This window comes from Gekko japonicus, unplaced genomic scaffold, assembly GCF_001447785.1.
Source record: "Gekko japonicus isolate JY-2015 unplaced genomic scaffold, Gekko_japonicus_V1.1 scaffold498, whole genome shotgun sequence".
In the NCBI taxonomy this organism is placed as follows: domain Eukaryota; kingdom Metazoa; phylum Chordata; class Lepidosauria; order Squamata; family Gekkonidae; genus Gekko; species Gekko japonicus.
Genome location: NW_015177022.1, coordinates 244650 through 272256, shown reverse-complemented (window position 1 = coordinate 272256; position 27607 = coordinate 244650). Strand labels below are relative to the sequence as shown.

General features: G+C 43.2%; 1 protein-coding gene across 1 annotated transcript in view; it reads right to left on the bottom strand.

The window, feature by feature from the left end:
* LOC107124339 (zinc metalloproteinase-disintegrin-like ohanin) overlaps window positions 1–27607 on the bottom strand; it is a 79142-nt gene that overhangs the window by 20400 nt on the left and 31135 nt on the right. Inside the window, exons 5-12 of the mRNA XM_015427784.1 lie at window positions 21527–21603; window positions 19026–19218; window positions 16267–16329; window positions 10589–10660; window positions 8821–8990; window positions 6981–7065; window positions 4150–4280; window positions 1224–1256 (exon numbers count right to left, since the gene is read on the bottom strand). Of these exons, the coding sequence (XP_015283270.1) occupies window positions 1224–1256; window positions 4150–4280; window positions 6981–7065; window positions 8821–8990; window positions 10589–10660; window positions 16267–16329; window positions 19026–19218; window positions 21527–21603 (824 nt within the window). The remainder of the gene's footprint in view (window positions 1–1223; window positions 1257–4149; window positions 4281–6980; window positions 7066–8820; window positions 8991–10588; window positions 10661–16266; window positions 16330–19025; window positions 19219–21526; window positions 21604–27607) is intronic.

The window sequence follows — 27607 nt, the reverse complement described above, 5'->3', positions numbered from 1 at the left end:
TCAAAAGAATATGATCAGTGAATCAGCCCAATTCATTCATCATTCATCATCTTAACTGCATTTCAAAAAACTTTGCAGATAAATGTTTAGGTTGAAGACGTCTTGCAAAGGTTTATTTCTGAAAAATGCATATTTTTGCTAACTCCTTCCAGTGTTTGTGTGATACAAACTTTCAATCTCTCCATATGTCACACATAGCCAGCTTCAAAGCACCCTTTCTTGTGTGCTACCATTATGAATTTCATTATTAAAACTCTATGTTGCATGAAAGGCCAAGATCCAAGATGCCAAAGAACTGGTTTCTTTAGGCTTAGCCCAAAGATTCAGGGCCCAGCCCAGATTAAGAAGAACCCATAATGCTGAGGTTTCTGATACAGTTTTTTCATGTGCTTTCAGAAGCTCACTATGCAATAATAAAAACACTTTCCTTTCCATTGAAGTGACCTGAGTATCCTGTGTTAGTTGTTCAGGTTTAACAGTGTGACCTGGTGAACTTGGTGACCAATGTTCATTCCCTAGGAAGCTGTACATAACATAAGAGGCCAAATCCAAGATGACAGCACACTGGTTTCTCTCATTTCATCCAGCAGCTTCCTAGTGTATTTAGATTAGTAAGAATCTATGGGCAACCTAAGAGCCATAAAAAGATAACAACTGATTTGCACAATGTGCATCAATATCATGCCATACCACAAAAAAGGGTATTTTTAAAATTAAAAAATGAGAATTTGAGCATTTTTTCTACAGTCTGCACATACTGCAGAATCATAAGGTTGGTGATTCTCTTCCCAGATTTTGGAGGTCTAAACTACCTGGTTTTTTCCCCCAGGGCTGTTCCAGCATCCCCTCCCTCTCCCTTCCCTCTTAGAGGTGGGAGAAAGGCTGTGGTTTGCTGGTGTGAAGGGAGAGCCAATCACCTGGACACTGCCTGTACATGTAGCATCAGGGTGACATGGAGGAAAATGTTTTGTTCCCAAAGTGAAAGTGGAATCTTCCACTGTTTCATTTTTTATTTCCAAATTTTGGACAAAGTTTTCTACATGCAGGATTTTCAGCAGCTTTCAGCTCTTTCATATTTTCTCTCCTCTGCATGACCAGACAAATTTACCTTGCTTGAATTCCTCAATTACAAGCAAAGCGACCTCCTGATAGGATCACCTCAGTGGCTGTTGTCAGAGTTAGTTCCAAGTGGTTTAGGCCACTGCAGTTTGCAGTTGCTTTGCCCATTGCAAGAATTAAATTGTCTTGATTGGTGACTGAAGCCTGTACCCCTCAGAGTGGTGACTGAAGTGTGTAGGATTTCTAACAAGGTTATGAGCCCAGCAGTATCCCCCAGAGTCAAGGTCAGGAAACTAAAGTGGCTTGCTTGAATTGCAAAGCACAGTTCATCCCCTCTTTTCACCTGATGAGACACTACACAGTAAGCTTCAATTCAAACACATAAAACAGTTTTTCTTTTATCTAAGGGCCCTTTAAAATTGGAGATGGCAGATGAATGGCAAAGTGGAAGGTGCTGTGATAATGAAAGAAAGCTGTGTAATCATGCAAATTCATTTGGACACATACAAATAAGCTCCCTAATCGTGTCTAGCAAGCAAGATGTGAGGGAAACTCAAACATGACTAATTGTTTTATTGCAGTGTTTTATTCTGTACACACACGGCACAATAAAAACAGACAGACTGGAGAAAATATGCTACTTTATTTTGGGCAATCAAACTAGTTAGTTACAAAAGCCTGTCCAAACACAACCCTTTTGTTTATTAGATTTGCAACAAAACACAAAGCAATCGAAATGAACCTTGGTCACCTGGTCCCACTGCAGACACTGAAACTTAAGCAAAAAGCACAAAGAACCCGCAAAACACCACAGGCTAGCAGAAGTGAGTTTCTCAAAAGGTCAGACAAACTTGTGCCAAAAACCACAGCACCTCTTTCTTTTGAAAGGATATGTTCTGTTAGCAAGATCTTCCATATGAAAAACCAAAGCATTTAGAAGTACATACCACAAGTTCTGTTTAATCAATCATGCCCTGGGTCTTGAGAATGTTATGTAACCATTGAAGCAGCATTCTCAAGGAACAGGCTTTCTGGCTTCAACATTTCCTAAAACAGGAAGCCATGGCCACTGTGCAAGCCTTTGCCACAGAGCACATATGACCATCAAGACGTCACATGTTGCACAAAGGCTGCAGGAGTCTTACATAAAAGGTCACAGAGATTTCCAGTGCCGGAGAAGCCCTTTGGTGATTAGGCAACCATGAGCTAAAGCATGAACATTTTGCTGTTTATTGGTTTCACTGAGGACCGTTTTACATGATGAGGCGAATGGGTGAACAGTCTCCCAGCTTGGCATTCCTGACTGCATTCCCACTGTTTAGCAATGGAAAAACAAACACAAAACTGAATGAATGACATTTTCCCATTTTTTCTCATTCATTTTGGTCCCCCCCCCATCTGCTTCTATAGTAGGAACAACACAATGAAACAAATGGGGCTGGTTTTCCAAACGAATGCAGCTCATCACAATGCTTGATTAATTCAGCCCCATGTCAGCAAACAAGCAGGTTTTGGCAGACTCCTTCTGCGTGTACTCAGGGCCGGCCTGCTCACTAGGCGAACTAGACTTTCGCCTAGAGCGGGCCGATCATGTGGGCGTCGAACTGCGCCCCCGCCCACTAAAAGCCCTGCATGCTGCGCCGCCCCCTGACCCCAGCCACCGCTGCCTCTTTCTCCCCCCAACCATCTTCATCCTGAACTGCCCTGCTGCCCTGCTGCCCTCCCCCCCGCCAAAAGCCCCCCCAGCCGCTGCCACTGCCTCCTTCCACCCCGATGCAACCAACCGCCCTTCCTCCTTCCGCCTGGGCTGCGATCCCTCCTTCTAAGTTGTGCCCGGGCCGCATCAGACCAGCCCCTTTCCTTCCGTCCGGCTGCCCTCCCTCCTTCACAATTTGTGAATCACAAATACCCCGCACCACACACTCCCAGTGTGACCCCTGTTCCCATCGGCAAAGCAGCACTCGGACTTGCCCTGGAGCAGGAAATGGGCGCCTGCAGGGCCAGAAGGGGGGGGGTTGGCAAAACAGGGCGAGGGTCCCCGTGAGCCGGCCAGTCAGGCGGGAGTGGCGCCCCCACCTCCTCATGCCTCCGCCTCCCCCCCCCAGCCGCTTGGCTGTCAGGGCCCAGCCCAGAGCTGGATCCACTTCCCCGCGCATGCCCCCGCACTAAGAAATCGGGCCAGGGAGGGAGGAACTGCTGGGCACCTTGTGGGGGGGGAGAAGGGAAGGAGTCTCCCAATGCCAGACCAAAGGGGAGGGCAGTGCCTAACTCCTACAGCGGAGCCTCTCAACAAGTGGGGGGGGGAGAAGGGAAGAATCTCCACCCTGCTCTATTCACCATTGTTACAAACCCCCGGGGAGATCTCCCGGAATGACAAGGGACCTCAAGCCTGTTGGAAGTGAAGGACTGGGCACTGTCCCCTGCCTCATCCTCCAGACTTCCTGGCAAGAAAGTCAGATAGCTAGAGAGGCAGTAACCCTGTTTTCTTCCTGTGTTTACTCTTCTGCCTTTTGATATGTAGATTGTACTCTCAGAGATGTGGGAGGAATTAACCCTTTCCCCTATGTTGCTGTCCTAAGTTAAATCATGAGGCGCATGAGTGCACCATTATTAGGTACTGCACATCATCAGGTCTATCTGATGACTGAGGGGGAACATGATAGAGGTCTGTAAAATTATGCATGGGGTGGAGAGAGTGGACAAAGAGACCTTTTTCTCCCAACTCAAGGGCTTCCAATGATGGGCAGTAGGTTCAGGATGGACCAAAGGAAATACTGCTTTACAGAGAGTGACTCAAATGTGGAATTCACTGCCAGAGGTGTAGTGATGGCCACAGGAATAAGCAGCTTTAAATCAGGATCAGAGTGATTCATGGAGGATAAGTCTATCAATGGCTACTAACCACGGTGACTGAGGGTAGTGCAGAGTTTGCACGGAGGAAAGTCTTCCTTCTCTCCAGACCCCACCTGGAGGTTGGCAACCCCATAATCAGTGGGCGCATGGGGAGGAGGGCGCCAGAAGGTAGCCTTGCCTAGTGTACAAAACAAAAAACTGGAGCCAGCCCTGCATGTACTCTGCCAATCACCTCACCTGAGCTGTGCCGCCATGATACAGGAGCCTGAACTGCATGTACAGAAACTGCTGTCATGATTCATGCCAAAGTTATGGCCCATTTCATGGGCCATAGTGGCGCCAATAGCAATTGGGTTTGTGTTGTGATCCTGCGGAAAGGAGAACAGTGAAACTATTGTTAGACTCCTGGGAAACAGGAAAGGGCTGTTATTTATCAATGACACATACCCACAAGAGATAATATTCTGGCCCAGGTTTAGCTGTTTGTATTTGACAAGGTTCCATGCCTCTCTCAGGCAAAAGCACCCAGGCAAAGCAAAATAAAAGGGAACAGGTCATAAACAGCCAAGTAAATGCATTGGAGGAAGATCAGTCACATTTCTTTCCAAGGAAGTTTCATTACAAGTAAGACCTGCAGCTACCAAGTGCCAGTGCTGAGGCCGTCCGAGGGAGGCAAGGCAGTAATCAAGCACCCCCTGAATAGTTCCTGGACCCAGAACTTATGGCAAACCCACTTCCTGAAAGCACTTGTGTGACATTTTAACTTGAACTTTGTACTGGATGTCAAGTTCGCTAAGCTTCTTTGGGAGCCACTTTTTGGCTGAAAAGTGAGCTAAAAATTCCTTCCCATCTGAACCTGAGACCTGCATCAGAGACATTTCTATAGGTCCCCCCAGTCAACAGAGGTAAGTTGGGTGGTGACCAAAGAAAGGGCCTTTTCTATTGTTGACCCAAAGCTTTGGAATGCCTTCCTGCAGGAGATCCCCTTATCACTGGCCCTGGAATATCTGTCAAAGAACTCGTCTGTGTGCTTCGGGAGACTCTGATCCTCCATCATTTTGTTTTAGGATCACCTTTGAGTTGATTACCTACTGCCTTGTCTCTGTTCTGTCATATTTTGATGATTGGTTGTTTGGTCGTTATGGTAAACAGGATTTTGGCCAGGTTGATTCTTTAGTGGAGGGCGCCTCCAAAATAGTGCCCATGGCACTTGCTGACACTTTTAGAAAGTGAGAGGGGCCAGGTGGGTCTTTTGCCCAACAGGGTTTCTGACAGGCTGTGCAGTTTTTAAAAACCCTTGCTTTGGCAGCAGCTGCCACGACAGCACAGAGATCTTCACTGTGAGACTGGCTCCCGCTTCTGTGGCCACCCTTTGGTGGTTGCGCAAACCACCCTAGGCTGCAAAAAGTTGGGGGGCCCTACACTAGGATCTTTCAACAATTCATTGGAAAGGCAAGGTATAAATCAGTTCAGCATATCAATTAAAAATATATAAGACTCAACCAACCATGACCGAAGCCTAGGGCTGCCAAGTGGGGGCGGGGGGCGGGTAAACCCCCGCTTTGGAGGCCCGATTTCCACCGCCGCGGACTCCGCCCCCCGAAGCGCAGCGTGGCTGCGTCACCAGAGGTGACGCAACCACGTTGATCACGTTGGGGGCGTGGCCCTGATCGTCGGAGGGAAAACTCTATGGTTTTCCCTCCAACGATTGGGGCCATGCCCTCAACGCGATCGACGTCGCGCGTCACTTCCGATGATGTGCTGGCGGCACGTGTGCGCATGACGAGGGACGGCTCCCGGTGCGCGGCGAGGCTCCCCCGCCGGTGAGTGAAATTCACTTGGCAACCCTACCAAAGCCAAATATAGCCCACTAAGCCATGTGTAGTAACCAAGCCATGGTTCGATAAACCTCCTACTTTGGCTGCCAAACTGAGATTGCAAAAGGAGAGCTTCTCAAGTGTCTGATGTACACCTCTACCCTCAACCCTCCTGGAAGGCAGATACCATCATGTCCCACTCCCTCAACAGCTCTGCCCATGCCATGCAGGGAAAGTAGAGTCTATTGACCATGCGCTGCTGCACTGCCCGTTCTACAATGACATTCCATCTCAGTACATAGTCCCAGTCCTATCAACTCTACCAGGAAGATCAGAGCAATTTTACGACTCCCTCCTTCTTGCAGATTCCTCCCAGGAGATAACAAATAAAGTAGCTACATTTTGCCTTTGGGCATGTGGGATACACAAGCGGCTGATCGAGTCTTAATAATAACCTCCCTGTCTCCGTCCCCTCACAATCAGCACTTAATCTTATATTTTATTCTATTCTATTCTATTCTTATTTTTAATCCTTATTATTACTGATATTGTATTGAAATAAACTTTGAACTTGAATTTGACATACAACACAGTACATTGCTGTGGCTGGTAGGCTGCATTTGTCTTGACGTATCGCAAATTTTGCCAGACTGATCAAGATTCAAGAGACAACTATGCAATCCCAGAATTCAGAACAAAGGAAAATGCTATGTAGCCAATTACAAAATGGCTATAGCATATAAATCTTCAAACTGAATTTACAAAACTCAATGATATGCTGCATTTATCGACTGTTCCCCCTTTCTATATGTCTTTTTTATATGTTGGCATTTTCCAGTCCATGAACCATGAGGAAAAGCAAGTTATTAATACTTTAATACTTTAATAAAATAAGCAAGCTAAAGGAATCTAGTTCTCAGTGGCACTTTGAGCATATCCGCATCATGAATTAATTCTATGTCAACATCATCTCAACAGGAATGGCATCCCTCCAAGAATCTGAGAATTCAGTTTCTGCGAGGAAGAGAAGATCGAGAATTATATTACATTCTCATGCCTAATGAGGCATGCATGCTTATCCACCAACACACAAACTAAACTTCCCATGGTTCTGTGGGAAGATGGAACCATGGCAGTCAAATCGCTTTAGGCTTGTAATATAGACGCGCCTTCTAATTCAACTTCTTTGAGCACTAGTCTGCAAGAACTGGCTTGTCAGCTGAACTTTCCAATTCCAAAATCAAAACCAACCTGAACAACCCCTGATGAGTGGGCAGCACTGCACATGGTTCCCACATAGGCCAGCCCTACTGTTGGACCATCGAAGTCAATCCCCCTGGAAGGAAAAAGGGGTGGAAATCAGATTGGGGGGACCTGTGACAGCCATTTCAATTATTAAATTACTTGTAAAACCTATGAGTGCCACAGGTCCACCAGCTTTACTAATGAAGACATTATTGCTGATGTCATTTCGCTCATCATTAAATGACATAAAATCATAGCCACAAAGCAACAGCTGTGGATCAGTGGCAGAGTCAATGCTTTACCTGTAGAAATCCTCAGGTTCAGCCCCTGGTATCTCCATTTAAACTATGGCAATTGTTGGGGAAGGTCTTAGAGGGGCCATAGCTCAGTGACAGAGCATTGGCTTTGCATTCAGAAGGTCCAAGGTTCAATCCTCAGCATCTCCAGTTAAAAGGACCAGGAAGCAGGTGAATTGAAAGACCTCTAACTGAGACTCTGCAGAGCTGCTGCCGGTCAATACTGACCTTGATAGACCAACGGTCTAAGGCAGCCGCATGTGTCTGAAAGCCTAGAGAGCTGCTGCTAGTCTGCATAGAGAATACTGAGTTAAATGGACCAAAGGTCTTGGCTCAGTATACAGTTGTTCCATCTGTTGGTGTTTCATCTGTTGACATACGTCAGCCTAACATATGTCTCTGAACAGCTGTCAGGGTTCACTGTTGATCTGCAGACGCACGGTAGGTTTCCATTATGACACATTTTGGTATTAAATCCTGCTCTAATAACTCCTAATACTAAATTTGCCTTTTTCACTGCTACAGCATACTGTTGATACATTCAGACATCTGGTGAGCTTACCAGCAACGTGAATATCACCAGTTGTGGGAGGTGGCAGGGCTTCAGATGCAGAATGCCTCAAATATCCTTTCATACCAGCCCACAATCAAAATGGTTCAAGAATGATAAATAGACCGATCTGTCCCTACTTTCATTTCATGCTTAAGGGTGAGGCAGGGATTCTGTTCTGGTGGCTGGGAAGTAATATTTATTAATTCATTAATGAATTAGAATAATGCAAGCTCAACCCAGTCATATGTAGAGGTTAAAAGACCATTTAAAAAGATGTACTAAATACTAAAATTAAAAATAAAATAAAAAGAGCATAGCTTTTCTACCCAAGCCAGGCACTTGAATAGGATAAATAATCTTAGTGATAACAAATGTCAAAAACACGATGCATTGCTGTACCTGCACTCTCCTCTTTTCATCCCTTTAGCACCATCCCTTCCCATTACTGGGACATCTCTCTTCCCAAAGGAAGTCATACTGAATAACAAAGAAATGTACCTTCGAGTAACTACTGAGTAGCTGCAAATGTTTGTCTAAGATTTACGCGAAGAAGTAGGTCTTTCGTTCAAGGAAGATGGGAAAGTTCCCATGCAGTGTCAGTCTCTTAGAAACTGAACAGTGCTCTGACATGCCCTTGAGAGGATCCTGAGAACACAGGCCCAAATCATTTTTGAAGTGTATGGTACAGGGTTGCCAATTCCAGGTTGTGAAATTCCTCGAGATTTTGGGGTAGAGCCTGAGGAGGGCAGGGTATGAGGAGGGGTGGATGTTCAATGGGATATAATGCCATTGAGTCCACCCTCCAACGCAGTCCCTTCCTCCAGGGGCCCTAATCTCTGTAAGCCTGGAGATCAGTTGCGATTCCAGGAGATCTCCAGGCCCCACCTGGAGGTTGGCAACACTACATTTCTGGTGGTTCCCTTGCTCCATCATGAGGTGCATATCAGCATTCTGAAAGTGACCACCCCCCACCCCCTGTGATCGCTATGAGACATACGTGAGTAACTGGGCATTGTCATTCCTCTTCCGCTGCAGCAGAACCTCCTTCCTCCACTCTGAAAATCGGTCTAAAGTGGTGCCAGCGGAAACGTCCACGACAATCTTGTCCCCGTCAGACCAAATTTCTAAGCCAATCAAAGCTACGTGAATGTTTAAGGCTTTGTAAACCTGTGGGAGCACAGAACACGAAAATACTCTGTGGTTTTTTGTGTTTTTGACTTAGATGCAGGTGAAATTGCACATGTTTTAAAATAATGATGTAAGATTTCTGACTGAAACTGTATCAACCAGCGGTGCCTGAATTGCTGCATTGTCTGGCTATACCTCTCTTGGGAACTTAGCTTGAGAGAGCTTTCCCACCTGTGCCCCCTTAAATATAGGCACAAGAGTTTTTGTAACGATTTTGAGATCTGACCGGTATTCACACAGCTTACAAAGACACCTGCCCTGACCTGGATAGCCCAGGCTAGCCTGATCTTGTCAGATCCTGGAAACTAAGCAGGGTCTTAGCAGTATTTGTATAGGAGACTAACAAGGAATACCAGGGTCATGATGCAGAGGCAGGCAATGGCAAACCACCTCTGAATGTCTCTTTCCTTGAAAACCCTATGGGGTCCCCATAAGCCAGCTGTGACTTGACAGCACTTTCCACCACCACAAAGACAGCTGAATCGAGCTTTGTTCTACTGTTTGCGTAAGCTGAGTTCTCACCGAGGTGGTCAGCCTGTACTTTTGCCACACCACTTCAGAATGCAGGTAGAGACTCATATGATGGAATGCTCCTCCAAAGGGGGGGGGGAAATAGAAATTAGCATGTCAGGGAGAAAGCTAGTCTGCAGTAGAATTCAATTCTGTGAGTCCCTATTTGCCATCTGAGAATATGATCAAGACCAGGGGTCATTTCGTAGAAAAAGAGCTAGGGGACTCATTAGCATAACTCATTAGCATATGCCACACCCCCTGACATCACCGGAAGTGTGTCCTCCCCACAGCCGGCGGCGACCTCCAGCGGGCACCAGCAGGGAGCTCCAGGCCCCGCCCTCCCGCACCTCACCCGGGGGGATGGCGTCCCCCCACGTCCCCCCCCCAAATGACCCCTGATCAAGACACAGGTCTTATATTTCTGCTATACCAAAGGATAAGAAGGGATACTGGTGACTGTTAAAATCAATTTGCTAGTTCAGTTCGTTGGCACTTAAAGGATCTTAGGTAGAAGGCTGAGAAAGGCCTCTGTCTAACTCCTTAGAGGACTACAGTCATTCAGCAGAGATGGTAGTGGGCTACACAGGTCCCTTTGTTCGGTACTGCTTTTTACATAGCAATAAAAAAACCAGTCTTTCTGTTTGTTGTAAAGTGTGGACAATGTTGCCTTTACCCAAAGCTGATGTTCACTGAATGGTCATCTGTGCAAACAAAGGCACTGCACATACACAGGGGGGGGGGTCTACACATGTGCAGTACTCATCTCAGACTATACAGAGTCCATAACAATGAACATAAATATTTCTGGAGTATCTCTCCTTTTAACACACAAATGGCCAAATGACAGGCCAGATCCAGCACCTGAGCATTAGTCCTACCAAAAGCAATAAAATAAGAAGAAGAAGAAGAAGAAGAAGAAGAAGAAGAAGAAGAAGAAGAAGAAGAAGAAGAAGAAGAAGAAGAAATCTCACCATGTTTATATAATTGAATATTTCAAATAAATGCAACAAATAATAATAATACTGATTAATAATAATAAATGAATAAACAAAAAATCATCTTACCATGTTTATATAATTGACTATTTCAAATACTCTTGTCCTTACACCAGTAATATTGCGGCTGTATTTCCTAAACTGCAAACACAAGCATTCAGAGATGCCGAGAGAGAGAAGAGAGAGAAAGTTAGGGGTGTAGTCATAAGGGAATCACATTGAGCAGCCTGAAGCTCCTTCCAGGTTCTTTCCGATTAGACATCCAGACTTAGGCATAATATTTTTCAGGGTGCTATTTGTGCAGCACTTTTCATTGCCTGGAATTAGGGCTACGTTTGAGTCCAGTAGCACCTTTAAGACCAACAAAAGTTTAATTCTGGGTATAAAGTTTCATGTTCATGCACACATTGTGCATGCACATGAAAGCTTATACCCAAAATTAAACTTTGTTGGTCTTAAAGGTGCCACTGGACTCAAACTTTGTTCTGTCACTTCAGACCAACACAGCTACGTAACTAAATTTATCTTCATGAAATTGGGACTGTCAGACTTCCAGGTTTTCCCCAAGAGTGATGTAGCAATGTCAGCAGCATCACTAATGTTGCACATGCAGCCTACCATGAATTAATCTCTTTTTAACTTCGTATAAAACTTTTTAAAAAACTTCTCTAGGGCACATGGATTTGTTTCCTGACGAGGTTTAACGTAGGTGTGAAACCCATGGTGTGTGGCTGCACAGATGACCACTTGAAGATCTTGAAGTTATATATTTCTACCATTTTGGGTTCAGCATGAATCTCAGTCACCTCATGGTTAATCTGAATTTTATCTTCTTCACATACCAACTAAGCTAAATAGCCAGTCCACCATGATTAATATGATCATGATTAATATTAGACCACCAGCTAGTGAGGCTTGCAATGGACTGGACCAAATGGCTTCAGTCCTCTAAGTGGGCAGTCCTTCTTCCAATGAACCCTAGAATTCTAGAGCCAAAAGAGTCTATATGGGACATATAGTCCAATCTCCTGCTCAACACATGAAATCCAAAGCTAAGGTATTTCCAACAGATGGATGTCCAGCCTCTTTGAAGACTTGAAGTTAAGGACAGCCCCTCCCCCACATAAGTGCATCCATTGGCCAACAGTTCTTCCCAGCAACAAGTTTCTCATAATGTTCAACTGAAATGTACACTTCTGAAATCTGAAGCTCATTAGATTTACTGTCGCCTTCTGCAGTAGCAAAAAACATCTATTTGTCCTCTACCCAATGTCAGCCCTTCAGGAATTCAAAAAGCATGAAAATGGAACTTCCGGTTTTGGCATTCTAATGGCGAATGCGTCTCTCGGGAGCTCCCGAGGATGTGATCCGTGACCTGGCAGATGAGAGGGGGTGCTATTGTATGCGCCCCCCCAGAGCCTTTGTGAAGGGCTCCTAGCCACGGGGTGCTGAGGATCGCCTCTCCCCCAGCATGGAGCTGGTGGATTGAGGCATTCCGATGCCCTGACACTCTCACCACTGTGTTCCAGTACTGGACTCAGAGACGCATACTGGGACAAACGAGTGGAGGTTGAGCATTTTACATGTTTGATGGCAAGATCTACATGATCTACATTGAAAGTGAGTTTGGTTGAAATGAGAACCAGAGAAATGGCTGAAAGTCCCCCCTAAAGGAAGCGAGGGGAGACGGGAATCCTCCCACATGGATATAAAAATGGACTTAAAGCATGCCTTTTAAAGGAGGGGTCGGAACTGAAAGCAAAATGGGACTATAGTAAGGAACTTACAAGGAAATTACAGGCGATTTGCAGACTTTAGAGACTTTTGGCAAACTTTGTTAAAGGTAAACAGCTTCAAAGATGTCGCTGAAGAAGACAGAGAAAGGTAAGCAAACAAAACCTAAGCTTCCTTCAGGAAGTGCTAGCCCAACGAGTGCAGTCACGCAACCGGAAACAACCATAGACTTCTCTAAGATGCTAACAGAAGCATTGCGACCCCTGCTGGAGCAAATGAAGACACTCAATCAAAATTTCACTGCACAGCAACAGCAACTGGATGAGACTTAAAAAAAAACAACAGAGCAAACAGCTGAGAATCTGAAATAAGTGGATGCCAACACCAAAAAGCTTAAAAAGCAAATGCAGGATATGGAAAAGAAGAGAAACTCTGATGAAGCCCAGCTTTTACAGCTACAAATGGAAAAGGCAAGCTTTATACTGAGATTTCAGGGAGTTCCTGAGACTAAACGGGAGAATCTTAAACAGATTTTGAGTGATGCTTTGGGACCGGTGGCAGATTTTAAAGCGGATTTTCTTCAAGGCGAAATGGATGTGATCTATAGGTCATATTCAGAATACATAAAGAAAAATAATCTGCCCGGTGAGGTGGTGGTGAGATTCTCCAAGAAACAAGTGAGGGATCAGATATTAAAATTAACAAATGGAACTACCCTTAAAATTGATGGCAAGGAGACATTCCCTTTGAAATAAAGAAAAAAAGGAAAAAATACAAAGACGTGGCTTTGTTTTTACAAGAGAACAACATATCCTACAAATGGATCGTACCCGAAGTCATACTCTTCAAATTTAAAGATAAGAGGGGGAAAATTGACTCTGTTATGAAAGCAAGAGAGTTTCTGCAGCAACAAATGAAGAGGATGAGAAGAGCAATGAGGGGAGTGATGATGAAGCACTTACTGGAGAAGATTCAGATTCGGAACGTGGGGCGGCTGCCCCCAAGCAAGGATATAGATTGAGGGAAAGAAGAGGCAAATTAGATGCTAGTTTTCTCTGAAGTTTGACTTTTGATTCTTATTATTTAACCGTTCTTGTGCACGGTTCTTTACTAAGTCACCATACCTGGACTTGAATTATTTAAGCGACGTTAACAATCACCTACAATGTAACAAACTACTCTTTTATTTTATTCAAAGCTATTTTACTGTAAGCATTATATGACCCCCACCTCTTGGGTTTTTAGTAGTTTATCTTTTCTTTCCCCCATAGTTTATAGTTTCCCCTTCCCTATTTTTCTTGTAGGTTATAGGAAAGAAAGAAAAAAAGCATGAACATGAATCCATCCCCTGCCCGGTCTTCTCTTCTCTACACTAAACATACCCAGGTCCTTCAACATCTGCTTTTGTTTTTCAGATGCCCCAAGTATCTTTGTTGCCCTCTTCTGAACCCGTTCCAGTTTCTCTACATATGTCTGAAAGCACAGCGCCCCAAATTGCACACAGTACTCCAGATGAGGTCTGACTACTGCCCTGTATTACTTCTCATGACTTGGATTCTTCTATCAATGCAGCCAAAAAGCGCATTAGCCTTTTATGTGCAGCCATGTTACATTGTTAACTCATGTTCAGCTTGTGATGGATCACAATCCTGTGATCCTTTTTACATATACTACTGTCAAGCCAGGTATGAAAGGAATCCTTTCTTCAGTAGAAGGAGTAATCTTCCAATGAAAGGGAACCATTGGATCCAACCCAACAAATGGTGCTACCAATTTGCTTCAGAAGATGTGGATGCTGATTCTGCCACATAGATCTCTAGACAGAACTGTCTATTTATTTAGTTGCATTTTTAAATTTATTCTGATTTAGATACCTCTTATTGCAGAATATATAGCACAGGAAAATCAAGACATATTGATCCTGTGTGACCTTTCCAAAATCCTTTTAAACCTCCCAAGGCTTCGGTGAGTGTGTTTAAAAAGAAAACCAGATTCATAGTCCCAATGGAGTCTGCTTCAAAGGTCACAACAGACAAAGATCTTCTAATACTTCTGGAAAAAGAAACAGCTGATCTTGTGCAAATTATTTTTAACAGAAATTGGTTTGGGGGCAGATGCCATTTCCACTTTAGGCAATCGTTTAAGAATTAGACATTTCCCTTTTGACAGCTCTGACCACAGAGCCAACCCTCAGCCATATATAGCTACATTCTTGTCTTGGGGAAAAAACTGCTGGAAAAAAATTAAAAAGCGAAAACCAAGGTTTAGTGTGGATCTCTCAGTTATTCAGTCCAATGCTTTTATCATGTGACAGAAACTACCAATTAATCCAACTGGTTTTATTAAAATGAATGACGTTATAATCAAGTATAAGCAATGGCTTTCTAGTGAAATACATAACTGAATAAGGAATTTGTATGGAATTAAACATTTGTAAATATTACCCTTACAGTGCAATTGTGAAAAGTTATACTTTTCTAAATCCATTGAAGTCAATAGATGGGTGTGACTCTGCTTAAGATTGCATTATGAGTACCCAGTCATGGAATTCTGTAAATTTCCCTGCCTTTCCACCCAGTCAGCAGAGAACACAGCATCAGCCAAACAGATCATTAATCTAAAAAACATACAGTACATACACGTCTTTGCTTTCTCATGGAACATGGGCACAATCCAGAAAAAAGATATATATATTTTAAGTTGTTTCCATGAGGGAAAATAGCAGATGTGCTTAAGTCTCCCAGAGAACTCAGTTGTACTCAAAATGCTGAACTCTGGTGAGGTCGTGCACTACATAATTAAACTATGGAATTACAGAGAGCTAGTATGAGGTAGTGGTTAGAGTGTCGGACTTAGGAGACCAGGGTTCAAATCCCGATTCATTCACAAAGTTCAGTGGGTGACTCTGGGCCAATCACATTCTCAAGGTTGCTATGGAGATAAAAATGGAGGGATCAAGAGCCATCTGGGTTGCCTTGTGGTCCTCACAAGATTGTGGGATACCACAACCTTTTAACAGATAGATTCAGGAGGGTAGCTGTGTTGGTTTGAAAGCAACAGAACACATTTCAGGTTCAGTGGCACTTTTAAGACCAACGAAGTTTTATTCAAGGTATAAGGTTTTGTGTACATGCACACTTCTTCAGATACATTGAAACAGAAGTGATCAGTCCATACATATAGGCAGAGGGTGAGCAGCAAATTAGCATACAACATAATGAAAATGTTTAACAGATTCAAGGACCAAACAGAAATAACAAGCTCAGTTTCGATGATTATCATTTGCTTGAGTTTAATTCCAGGGGAAAACATCGTGAAGGAAATAAATATATCAAAATTGGAGATTGATGGGCAGATATATCCTTCTTAATTGTGGAATACTGATAATAATTAACGGAGACCCTGCCATTACGCACCATCCATCTCCTCTTAAGCGTGCGAGTCACCTTACATCATCTTCCTTTTTGAGGTGGGGTGATTGGCTGTGTAGTGTATCTCCTCTGTCTCCAGACGAGAGAAATACATTCCAATCTACCATTCCAAATTACATTACATTCTACTATTCATTACATTACATTACCATCTACTATTCCAAATAAGAAATAAAATAAAATAAAGAGGATATGTAGCCCTTTTGGAGGATTGGTGAGAATACAGATGTAAGGACTGAATGAGGTTGGCATATGTAGTGAGATAAGAAACCAATATCCCTGCCCTCTATAATGAAATCCTGAGGACTTAACAGGAATATTGGTTTCCAAGACAAAGTTTCTGAGATGAAGAACAGAATAGAAATGTACTCAATAAATAAATAATCCCAGAGGCTAAATTAAAAAGCAGCCAAAGAAGGCAATCACCATGATGTTTTACTGGTGAGGTTGCCAAAGTGCTCCCAGAATCAGAATCTGGGACTCAATGGCCTGATCAAGACTGCCAATTCTTATGTTAAGATACCCTCCTATTAAAAATGGCAGCCTGTAAAGAAAAAGCAAACCATTCAACCAAATACTTACCACTGTGTTGTCCACAGCTATGTAAAGTTCAACATACTTTCTGGCCCGCAGGTACGCTTGCTTCTAAAGAAAAATATAAAGCAACGATTGTTGAGAGGTGTGCTGATGTACCACCTACCCACCAGCAAGCTAATGAGGAATGTGGGATCATCAGATAATCAAAAGATTATTGTTTTACAGCCTGGTCAAAGCACTGGGATAATTAAATTGTCCCATTTATAAGATTAGAGCATGTTAAAGAATGTTAAAGTTTCCGGTTCTCATTGATGAATGAATAATGAAATGGAGTACAGGAATTGCATGGTGGCTAGCAAGACTAATTTTTCCACTAACGTTCTGCTAAAATATGGCAGTTTGGGTTATCTTTTTTTTTTCCCTGGTGGGTCACTTGGTGAATGTGTAAAAATATGTCATGTTTATATATTGCAAACTGTGCTCAGTTTCATGAAAATACATAGAGGTCTCAGAGAAGCATAACACCATGCGTCACTGTAAATCAGGAAGCGATACTTTGCCTGAGGAAGTGCTGTCTGAAAGAAAACTTATTCTGTCATTTCTTGTGTCTGCTTGCAGCTCGTCTCAGCTTTCTGCAGCCATTGTTTTCCCTCTCTGCTGCTTCTTTTGTGCTTCTTTTGTTTTCCTCCCACTTTCTCCTTCTTTGATTGATCCCAGCTAACCAGAGATCTTAGTCAATATGATGACATCCCATGGCCACATTGCCAATGAGATTTGGCTACCTAATGGTGTCACTAAGAATAAACAAAGATAGTTTAGGAAGCATTGCTACAATGCTTCCTATACTGCTTTGACTACACTCTGAATGCATGAATATACTTCTACCGTCTTTTCAACACAATGTCACAAACAGTACAAGATGGAGCTTTTATATGCTGACAAAATTGTTTACAAAGATACCCTAAGAAGAACTAGCCTGTTATCCCTATTGTATGGAAAAGGTCAAGTATGCCCACCTCCCATGAACATATGAAAGTGCCTCATACCAATTCAGACCATTGGTCCACTGAGCACAGTACTGCCTAGTCTGACAAGCAGACATTCTCTAACATGTCATGAAAAAGCTCTTTCCAGCTCTGCTATCTGAAATCCTTTTGAAATGGAGTTACCAGGGATTAAACCTTGGATTTTTAAATGTGCACTCCCCTGTTTATTGCCTCCTTGCCTAACCTGTAGAATTCATGAAGGCGTGTAATTAGAGACTGTGGGAAATATGATGTAGAATTAGATGGATCTTTGGGTGCATCTAGCTGGCCTTTCTTTATTTTCTTCCAAATCTTTCTTGGGTAAAAATATCTGGTTATTTCTAGGGCTGCTACCTGATAAATTTATCAATCAATCAATTGTTTAAATATATTTGCATATCACCCCAAATCTTTGTATAAGTCCTTTTCTTAAAAAAAGAGAGAGGAGGGAAATCCTGTGAAGGAATGGTGGCTACCAATCACACATTTGGAAGGAATCAAACACATAAGACGATAACTATAGCTTGCTTTTAGAAATTTACTGTAGGATCAGATTCTACAATTGCTGCATACAGTAAGATACAAGTATTGGAAGGGAGGGCAGGCCGGCCTTGATGTTCAACTACAAAGGCAAAAAAGAAAAGATTGACTCTTTTACCAAAGTGAAGCAGTTTTTGAAAAGACATCAGGAATCCAAAAAGTGTTCAACACAAAGAACACAGAGGAGGAAGAAGGAGAACTGGACAGTTCGCATGGCTTGGAAAGCCATGAAACATCTTCAGATAGCAGTTCAGAAGTAGAATCTGAATCAGAATTGGGAGAGGTAGCACCCAAACCACCCCGAGACGATAAAAGCAAGAAGAGAGGAAGGAAAGGCAGAAAATAGCTTAAACTTTAGAAGAAATGTTCATATTACATTACATAATCTTGCATTGTTAATAACTTTACTTTTTTGCATATCAAAATAACAGAATAGAATTTTTATTCTTAACTTGAATAAGAGAAAAGCTTTGACTTAAGATATTAATTATCATCATATATGGTTATATAACTGTAATTTTAGCTAGTGTGTAGTTTTGTAAGATTTATGTAGAAAGTAAAAATAAAAATTATAAAATAAAATAAAATAAATTGATGGGGATCAACCATGTCTACCACAGGTAGACTCCATAAAGTGAAGGAATTGTAAAGGGAATATTTCCCATTCCACCTGCTACACATGGATTTTTAAGGAAATGAGACATCCGTGCACACCTCCCATAGTCCTGTCCATGACACTGAACTCGTGCTGAAGCTCAGAGAGTAGGAAAAGACTAGAAAAGGGCACAGGGGGTACACACAAGCCTCCAATTTTCTGTAATTCCCACTCGCACACAGCATGGAGAGAGTGAGAATGGGACTTATGCCTTATGGGGATACCCCCATATTCATGGGTTGTGCCTACAGGGAACTTGATGTAGCCCACAGTTTTCTTTAAATAAGAAAAGAAACGAAACGGCAGCTTCAGTATTTTCTTATGTCTTAGTTTATATTATACCATTTATATGGTATTGTACAAAGACAAGGCTTTCGAGGTGCTTTACAGAAACACTAAACCAAAATAGTTTAAAAACAAAAACAAAAACTTGTCACTTAGAGTTTAACCAATCATAATTTCTCCCCCCCCAAAAAAAATCATTTGAAAACAAAATGTGCAAATTATTTTAGAATGTTGATATTACAATGCAGTCATTGCTCTCAAACCATTTCCTAAGTTTGAAGCTGTGGGGTGAGACTTACTTCTGCACTGGTACTCGCCCTGGAGGTCTTTTTGAGGGGATCTTCCGATTCCCACGTAGTGTTGGTAACCCCACAGATCTTGGGGGCCTCATCATTTTCGAGATGTTCATATTTGTAGACTGCATGTGCCTCACTGTCTGAGGACTTCAAGGGTTCAATAAGATACCTTTTGCCGCGGCTCTTGAAGTAACCTCTGTAAAGCATTGGAACAACATTTCATTATAGGATGACCAGGAAAGATTCCCATTTCTATTTAATTGATCTATCATTTAATTAAATAAATTAAACATAATTAGATTAAATTAATTGCCGTATCAATAAATACATCATGCAGGGGGGGGAAAGGAAAAGGATTTACAATGTGGAGATTATCTGATTCTCACATTGTAATAAAAATTCACAATGGTTTTAACAAAGCATATGTTGTATGTGTAACTTTGTATTTTCACATTCCACTAGATCAGGCATGTTGCCAGTTTTCTAATGAATTATCTGTTCTACCCTCTGCTAATCTGACCCTTGAGACCACATCCTACACTCCTCATGGCCATTAGGAAGGACCCACCAACAGCACAGTGTTCAACACATGATACATGAATATGAAGCTGCCTTATATCAAGCCACCCCCTCAGTCCAACTAGATCTGGATTGCATACTCAGAGTGGCTGCACCTCTCCAGTATGACAGATAAAAGCACCTACTTTCCTAGTACCTGCTACCTGAGATATTTTTAAACTGAAGATAAACTGGAAACCAGAGAATTTCTGCATGCAGTGTTTATTTGTATCACCAAGCCATGGCACCGCCACCGTGTCCACGTCAGGCCATGTAATTCCTGGTTCCTTGCATGCAGGAGGTTCCAGGTTCAATATTTAGAACCTACAGGTTAAAGAATCTAAGGCAGCAGGGCTGGGCTGCTAGTCAAAGATATTGGTCCTTGGCTGCATAGACTCTGCATAGTTCTGACCAGGGGTCGTTTCATAGAAAAAGAGCTAGGGGAACTCATTAGCATAACTCATTAGCATATGCCACACCCCCTGACATCACCGGAAGTGTGTCATAAGGCCACACACCCCGCCCCCAGCGGTCCCGGCTGCCGCCGGCCTTGCAGCTCCACTGCTGAGCCCCATGAGGGGCCTGGCGGTGGACCTGCAAGGCCGGTGGGAGTGCAAGGAAGCCCCGCAAAGGCCCTCTCTGGCCCCAGGCAGGCAGGGGTGGGGAGAGGCAGGGAGGAAGCAACTTACCCTCCCTCTTCTCCGGCCTTCTCCTGGCTGAATGAGGGCCAGAACGGGGCGGCCGGAAGTGGGGGGCGGGGCTTTGTCATGTGCCCCGCCCCCCGTACCTCACCCAGGGGAACTGCGATCCCCCGCGATCCCCCCCGAAATGACCTCTGGGTCTGACTCATCCTAAAGCACCATGTTCCTTTACCGATAAACTCCTCATTTTCATTAGTTAAGCCATTTCCCTCTCCTTTTCTACATCACTTTTATCCTCCACCCCCTTTGTCCTCCAAACCCATTTGGCATTCTCCATGTCTGTTTCTCTTGTTCCACATCCTTGGATGTATATGTTATTAAGTCATAATTGTTACAGTAACAGAATCAGATGATTTCAAATTCTCAGTAGTTTGGCTCACTCTGGTAATTTTTTAAAATCTGAATAGAGAGATTTTTCCCTCTGAATCTTGTATCCTGAGAGTCACACATATCTAGGCTTTGTTTATTTTAAAACACGTTCCTAGAAATCACAGACATGAAGATAAGCCCGAAAACTATCAAGCAATTTCTGCAAAAGGTGTCAGTGGCCAGGGAGAGAATGAGCATTTTCCTTGTATTAATGCATGTGTTTTCCTCCTGTCTTCCAGTCGTGTTCCTTATTCATAAGCTCCCACTTTCCTGTGTACAAAGATTATGCCAATTCTACTGCTTTTTTGTCACACCAATCCACAGAACACATAACGTGCAGTTGGCAAAACTCATTTCTGAACCCAGAACTAAAATCAGAACCAAATCTGGATCAATCAGATTTACAGATTACGTCTTTTCCAATTCCTAAATTGACCCTGTGGTTTACCACTGTCAGAGCCAGGTTTTAAGCACCCAGGATATGATTCAGACCTGGAGATCGATCACATTCTCCTACCCTGCAGGCTAAGGAGTCTGCTCAACAGCCAGAGAACAGCAGAAAGGTTCATTCTCCATGTGGATCACTGGAGTTCAGCATCTTCCAACATCTGGCATCTGGGAGCTATAATCTGTAGTCCTCCATAGGTCACTGGCACAGACCCTTGGCCTCAGATGATAAAGTTCATGATTCAAGACCTGAATCCTTGGCAGTGTAGAGGCAGCAAAGCTGGAAGATACTCTCGATATCATCCAAAAATGCTCTCCTGGAGCTGCTGCTGTGTATTTTAAGTTGTTATCCCACCAAACTTGGTTCTTTTGAGTTAACAACCCATGCAAACCAATGAAAATACTTTCCAGGCCTTTGACACATCTTACCTTAAGCCATGGCACACACTGATGCTCGCAGTAGAGCCACTATCATTTGGGATGTGACCTTCATAATAGCAGTGGTCCTGTAAGAAGACAGAGGCGCACAATGTTAGATTGGAACTGACTGCTATTTGGGGAGCATCAGTGTGGTACCATTCTACAATGTAATACCATTGGTCCATGCCTTGTCAGTCATCCAAAGTCTTTTCCTACTATTGGTCTAGCCCAGGGGTCATTTCGTAGAAAAAGAGGTGCAGGAGCTCATTAGCATAACTCATTAGCATAACTTATTTGCATAGGCCACACCCCCTGACATCACCAGAAGTATGTCAGAAGGCAACACACTAGCTATGCTAGCTATGGGGGGGGGGAACGTGCAGATCTGTCCTCGCAGAGGAGGGGGAGCTTGTACCTGAATAAAACTCGGTCTTAAAGGTGCCACTGGACTGTTTTGGACCGCGGGGCCAGGGGAGGCTCTGCAAATTACCTGGCTGCTTCCTGCTCTGACTGAGGGCTACTGAGAGCAGGGGGTGGGGCTTGTTGCATGCGCCCGCCCCCTGCTCTTTACTTCCAGAGCTCCGCTCCTGTGCGCTCCTGCAGGAAATGACCCCTGGTCTAGCCATCTCCCCTTTATATGCCATTTTCACACCATTTTATGCTATTTATGTAGATAGGCATCACTTTAGTACTGAATCACAGGATGTAGGTTGGTAAAACAGTCTCAGCTTCATCATGCTAAAGTCTACCACTCTGGACACAGGTCTACTAGTCTCGACATCGTTGTCTCTGCCCCCCACCCCACACTCTGTGTAACTCAGATATATGCTAGATTTCTTCCTTTGCATTTATATGCTTATCCACCATTCTCCCCCTGCATACACACTAACAGTGCAATCCTAAGAAGAGTTACACTCCTCTAAATATGCTGACATCAATGGGCTTAGAATGGTGTAACTCTGTTTAACAATAGTGCTGTGAATTGCTTTTAGCAGGAGCTTGGAGTCAAACTAGACAAGATGCTGGAAAATCAATGTTGGGAGATTGTCCAAGGGTCTTTTTGTTATAAAGAGAAGGTACATGGATGCTCAATTTGGATCCAGACCACAGCACAGAGGGGCTAATCCTCCCCCAGTGCAGTCTTTTCCTAACCTGAAATGGCCTCACTGAGTTGCTACTTGCTCCACTGGGGCAAACACAGAGACGATTTACAGATGTTCATGCCATTCACATGAAGCCTACCAGCTGTGCATATCAGGAACACAATAGCCATCTTGTGTCAATTGGGCAACATGTAGACTTTCCATGCAGGTATACTTTCTATTTATATTAATAAGATCCTTAATTTTCCAGGGCTCTGGGTCACATGAATAGAAGCTGTACCATGTGGCAAATACATGCATTTCCCAATTCACACGAGATGTTAACTGCACTTATTGTACTCATATGGGCTCCCAGTTTATGAGCCCACTCGCAGGGAAGGTGGGGTAAAAATGTCAAAAATAAAGTAACAATAATAAAAATAATAAACAGAATGGCACACCTACCGAGGGCTGTTGCCTATATCTTTAGTCTGATTACTTCATGACTGCATCTCAAAATCCTCCCTACCTTTCTTAGCATGAGGCTTCAAATTATTTGATAAGTGTTAGTATCAGTGCAACAGTGTAGTTTTCAGGAGGAATGGAAATCCATATATGGGAAGTGTAGGGCAATTGTACTGGGAATGTAAAGGAGACAACTGAAATGAAAATAAACAAAATTGCTGGCCTGAACACAGGTTAAAGTCTTGGAGCTGTCAGAAAGTATTGGTACAAAGCAGGCGCATAGATTTCTGAATTTCCCAGGAGGGGGGAGGCACAGGGCTGAACCTTGTCCAGACCTGTACTTAGTAATCTATATTACATTATTTCAATATAAAATAATTTATATTTCCAAAAACTATATGCCATCAACAATTAATCATGTGGTTTGTAAAACCTAATTTTTTCACTCATAATAGTCTGATTCTCAGTCAAAGAAAGAGGACTCTGTAAGAGAAGAGGAAAGATGTCGTGAACTCCTTCACTGAGTTAATTTGAGTATTTCATTTGTGTATGAAAGAAAATACTTCCTCCCCCTCTCTCTTTTCCTCACAACTAAGGCTCAGTGTGTGACTGGCCCAAGGTCACATAGTGTACTTCATGGCTAAGTGGGCAGTTGAACTCTGGTCTCCGCAGTCTTAGACCAACAATCTAACAACTACACCACTCCTATCCTGAATACTCAGTATGAATCTCCAAATGCATCTCAGAACCCACGTTAAATATTGTCTTCTCAAATACCTTGACCTGAAAATATAGGAGCATTGGTTCAGCTGAAGTAGGGTCCAGGACAGCAGAATCATCTCATTTTCTATATTTGGGACTTTATCTCCTCCCCCACCCGCATGTACAAACACAGAGAGACAAAATAATGGCTAATGAGTGAAATATTCTTGTCTCTTCTATTTAAAGCAGCAAGTCCTGGCATACTAAAATCACCTTAACTTTCCGCATTTGAGCCACAGGCCTCTGCTTCCCACACACACACACACACACACACACACACACACACACACACACACACACACATGTGGCTAAAGAGAGAAATATTCCCATCTCCTCCATTTCTTTTTCTCTAAAGCTATAAATCCCAGGATACCAAAATCACCTTAATTTCCAATATGTTGTCTGTTTTGATAATCCACAGGTTGAGAGTAGGGGCTTAGGCAGAACTTCCAAAAACCTCAATGAAAAAATAAGGTAAGGCAGTAGAGGGGTGCTCCTGTGTGGCAAGTAAATGTCCCAAAGTCCCAGAGAAAGAAAAGCAGAGTTGGCAACTTCTGCACAAGTGGAGAGGATGAGAATGCAAAGTATTGATCGGTAGAACAGCGATAGTTATCGGAAATAAAGTCCAGGAATTCAGGGTGAGTCTGGAATGAGAATCTATGATTTCCTGGCTTGAGCCCTTTCGGTACCCGTATTTTGCCTCGGTTTCTGAGCACATTATATTCTTCAATTCTGCATTCCCTCCAGCTCTCACTTCCACTTTGGGGCAGGGCTTTCTCTTGTTTCTGCATTTGTTTTGCAGGAATCTGCATTCAGACCACTTCCAGCACACTGTTGCCCTGCAGCTACCAAAACTCCTTTTGCTGCGATTCGTTGTTCTCATCTGCTTTCAAATCGCTAATCCTTTCTAGAATAGAATTGTTTCTGCAGGTATTTAAGTGCTGCCCACTTCCCTCTCCTTGTTTCTGCCTCTCTCTCTTTAGGTTGACACTCCCTCTCTGTTCTGTTTTCTTTCCCTCCTTCTCCAAAGACAAAAGAGGACGTGTCCTCCTACTCAGGTAATCTTTAAAAAAAGCCAGAGACAGCATAAGAAGGAATCAGCAAATATAAAGGACTAGAGGATTCCCTGCTCCCAAATGTGTCAGTCTTGCATGTGTGGATCTGGGTTTCCCTCTCCTTTCACTTTCTTTTTGCAGAATCACAGATAGAGGGAAGGAGGGAGGGAGGGAGAGAGTGAGAGGATGACAGCCAGTTAGCTCCAAAAATGTGGGTTTTGCTTGTAGATGCAGAATGCATACAGAATACACAAATAAATCAACCGGGGGGGTGGGGGAGACAGTGCAGAGGGAATGTGTGAGACTGTGAAGTCAACCCTTAAGGCTTGACTCCTCAGATTCTCCGGAGCAAGCTGTCAGTGCAGAAATGGTCTAAGACAGTGGTAAGACAGACAATGTGGTAAAAAAAAATAGAGAACAGACACAGTACAATTCTCGGTTAATTAGTGGAAGGACAAAAAACATTTTGTTATATGGAATTTCCCACAGAGTTGTAATCCCTGATTCATAGACTGCATGAGTCGGAACTGTTCGTTTCCCATGTTTCATGTGGCCAGATTTTTTTACATGGTTATTTGTCAATGCTAGTCAAAATATATATTTTTATATTTATTTATTTAGGGAATATGCTGCCTCTTCAGAGACCTGGTCCAATTTAAAAGCTGGGCTTTCTGGTTCATAAGCATTCCAATCAAAACTGCAGTGATCTTTTTCCCAACTAAAATAATGAACTTCGATAGTAATGTAAGGAGAGAAAGCAAGAGGCAGGAAGCAGTAAACCATTACGGGAGCACTTATACTGCCATTATAACAAAGTCTGAGTCCAGTGAAACCTTTAAGACAAAGTTTTATTCAAAGTATGAGCCGTTGTGTGCAAGACCACTTCGTCATTATGTCTGACAAAGTGTGCTTGCACATGAACGCTTATACTTTGAACAAAACTAGGGTTGCCAGCCCCCAGGTCCCAGTGGGGGTTCCTCTGCTTTTGGGGGCTGTGATCTGCTGCCAGCCAGCTGGCCGGGGGGGAACCCACCCCCAAATAGGGATGTTGTCAGGCAACATCCCTAGCATCACCTGGAAGTGATGTCACTACATCGGTGATGTCGTGCATGATGCTCTAGTTTGAGGCCAAACTCTATGGTTTTGAAGCAAATAAATCATAGAGTTTTTACTCCAAAACCAGAGTGTTGTGCGCGTCACTAACATGACAATGTCACTTCTGAGTGATGTCATCACACCGAGACATTGCCTGATGACATCCCACCCATCCCCAGAACGCCCCCCAGTCCCCCCGCCGTAATGGTGAGGGGACCTGACAACCCTAAATAAAACTTTATTGGTCTTAAAGGTGCCACTGGACTCAAACGTTGTTCTGCTGCTTCAGACCAACACGGCTACCCACCTGAATCTTTCTTTATGGAAGGGACTGCCATTATAGAAATTTTAAAATAAAACAATGGTGCAATCCAGTTAAAATTCAGCATTCAACCAAGTTCTACTGATTTTAGTAATAAAGTTAAACCAGAAAACAAATCTAAGATCAGAACTCATCATCAGCTTTAACCACAAAGACCCTCTTAAACAGGACCAGCATGCCGTGGAACACTGGAAAGGAAGGGTTCACAAAGACCTCTGCTGAGGAAGCATTCCTCAGATGGGGCACAGCTACTGAAAAAGCCCTCATGGTTGCCCAACTGTATCTCTAACCATGGGGTCCCACAAAGGAAAGGACTGCTGGTGATCACCTGGGTCTTGGGTAGCTCTATATGGGTGAAGGTGATCTTTGAGATGTTGTAATCCCATAACAGCACTTTGAATTAATTGACAGACAGCCACTCCAGGTGAAATAAAATGGAAGTAATAAACTCCTGCCCTGACCTGCATAGCCCAGGTTAGCCTGATCTCATCAAGATCTCCAAAGTCAAGCAGATCTTGGTCCTGGTCAACATTTGGAAGGGAGACCACCAAGGAATACCAGGGTTGTGATGCAGAACATCTCTTGCCTTGAAAACCCCATAAGTGAGCTGTGACTTGACAGCAAAAAAAAAAGAAGAAGAAGAAGAAGAAGAAAAAGAAGAAGAATTACCTGGTACCTAGCTCCTACCTGAAACCTTGCATCTGCATTCCGAACCAATTGCAGCTTTCCAAACTCATCCAGTTCAGTCCCATGTAGCGTAGGTTGTAATAGTCTGATCTGAATGTGGCTAATTTGACTCGATAATGTCCTTATACATTTTAAAAAGGACTTGTGGATTACTTTAGGGAAGGTAATGGCTGAAACACCAAATTATGACTAGACATAGGCTGAAAACAGAATCCATTCTTCGGCATGCTAGGAAGAGAGAAGCCAGTGGAGATTCGCAGCTAATTTTTTTTAAAAAGGACTTGATACAGTGGCTGCCTTTGTATTATAACCACGTAACTGATTTTTACAGGCCAAGGAAACCATCTGGAATAACCTGCAAAGCATCTGCTGTGGGGGATGCCCATGGGGGCTGAATATCTTATTTTAGAATCTCACATGGATTTCAGCAGCAATGTTTAGGCATAATCAGTTCCCTGGCCTTTCTTCTAGGAATTCTACGTGCAAGTAGACTGGTGAATGGCAGCCTCTGAGCAGGGAATGTTTCTTTTGACAAAGGAAGATTTCTGTTAGCTAGCCAGGTTATGTCAGTTAATGGGCCTGCAGCTTGATAAAGGATTAGGAAATAATGCAGAAGTTACAC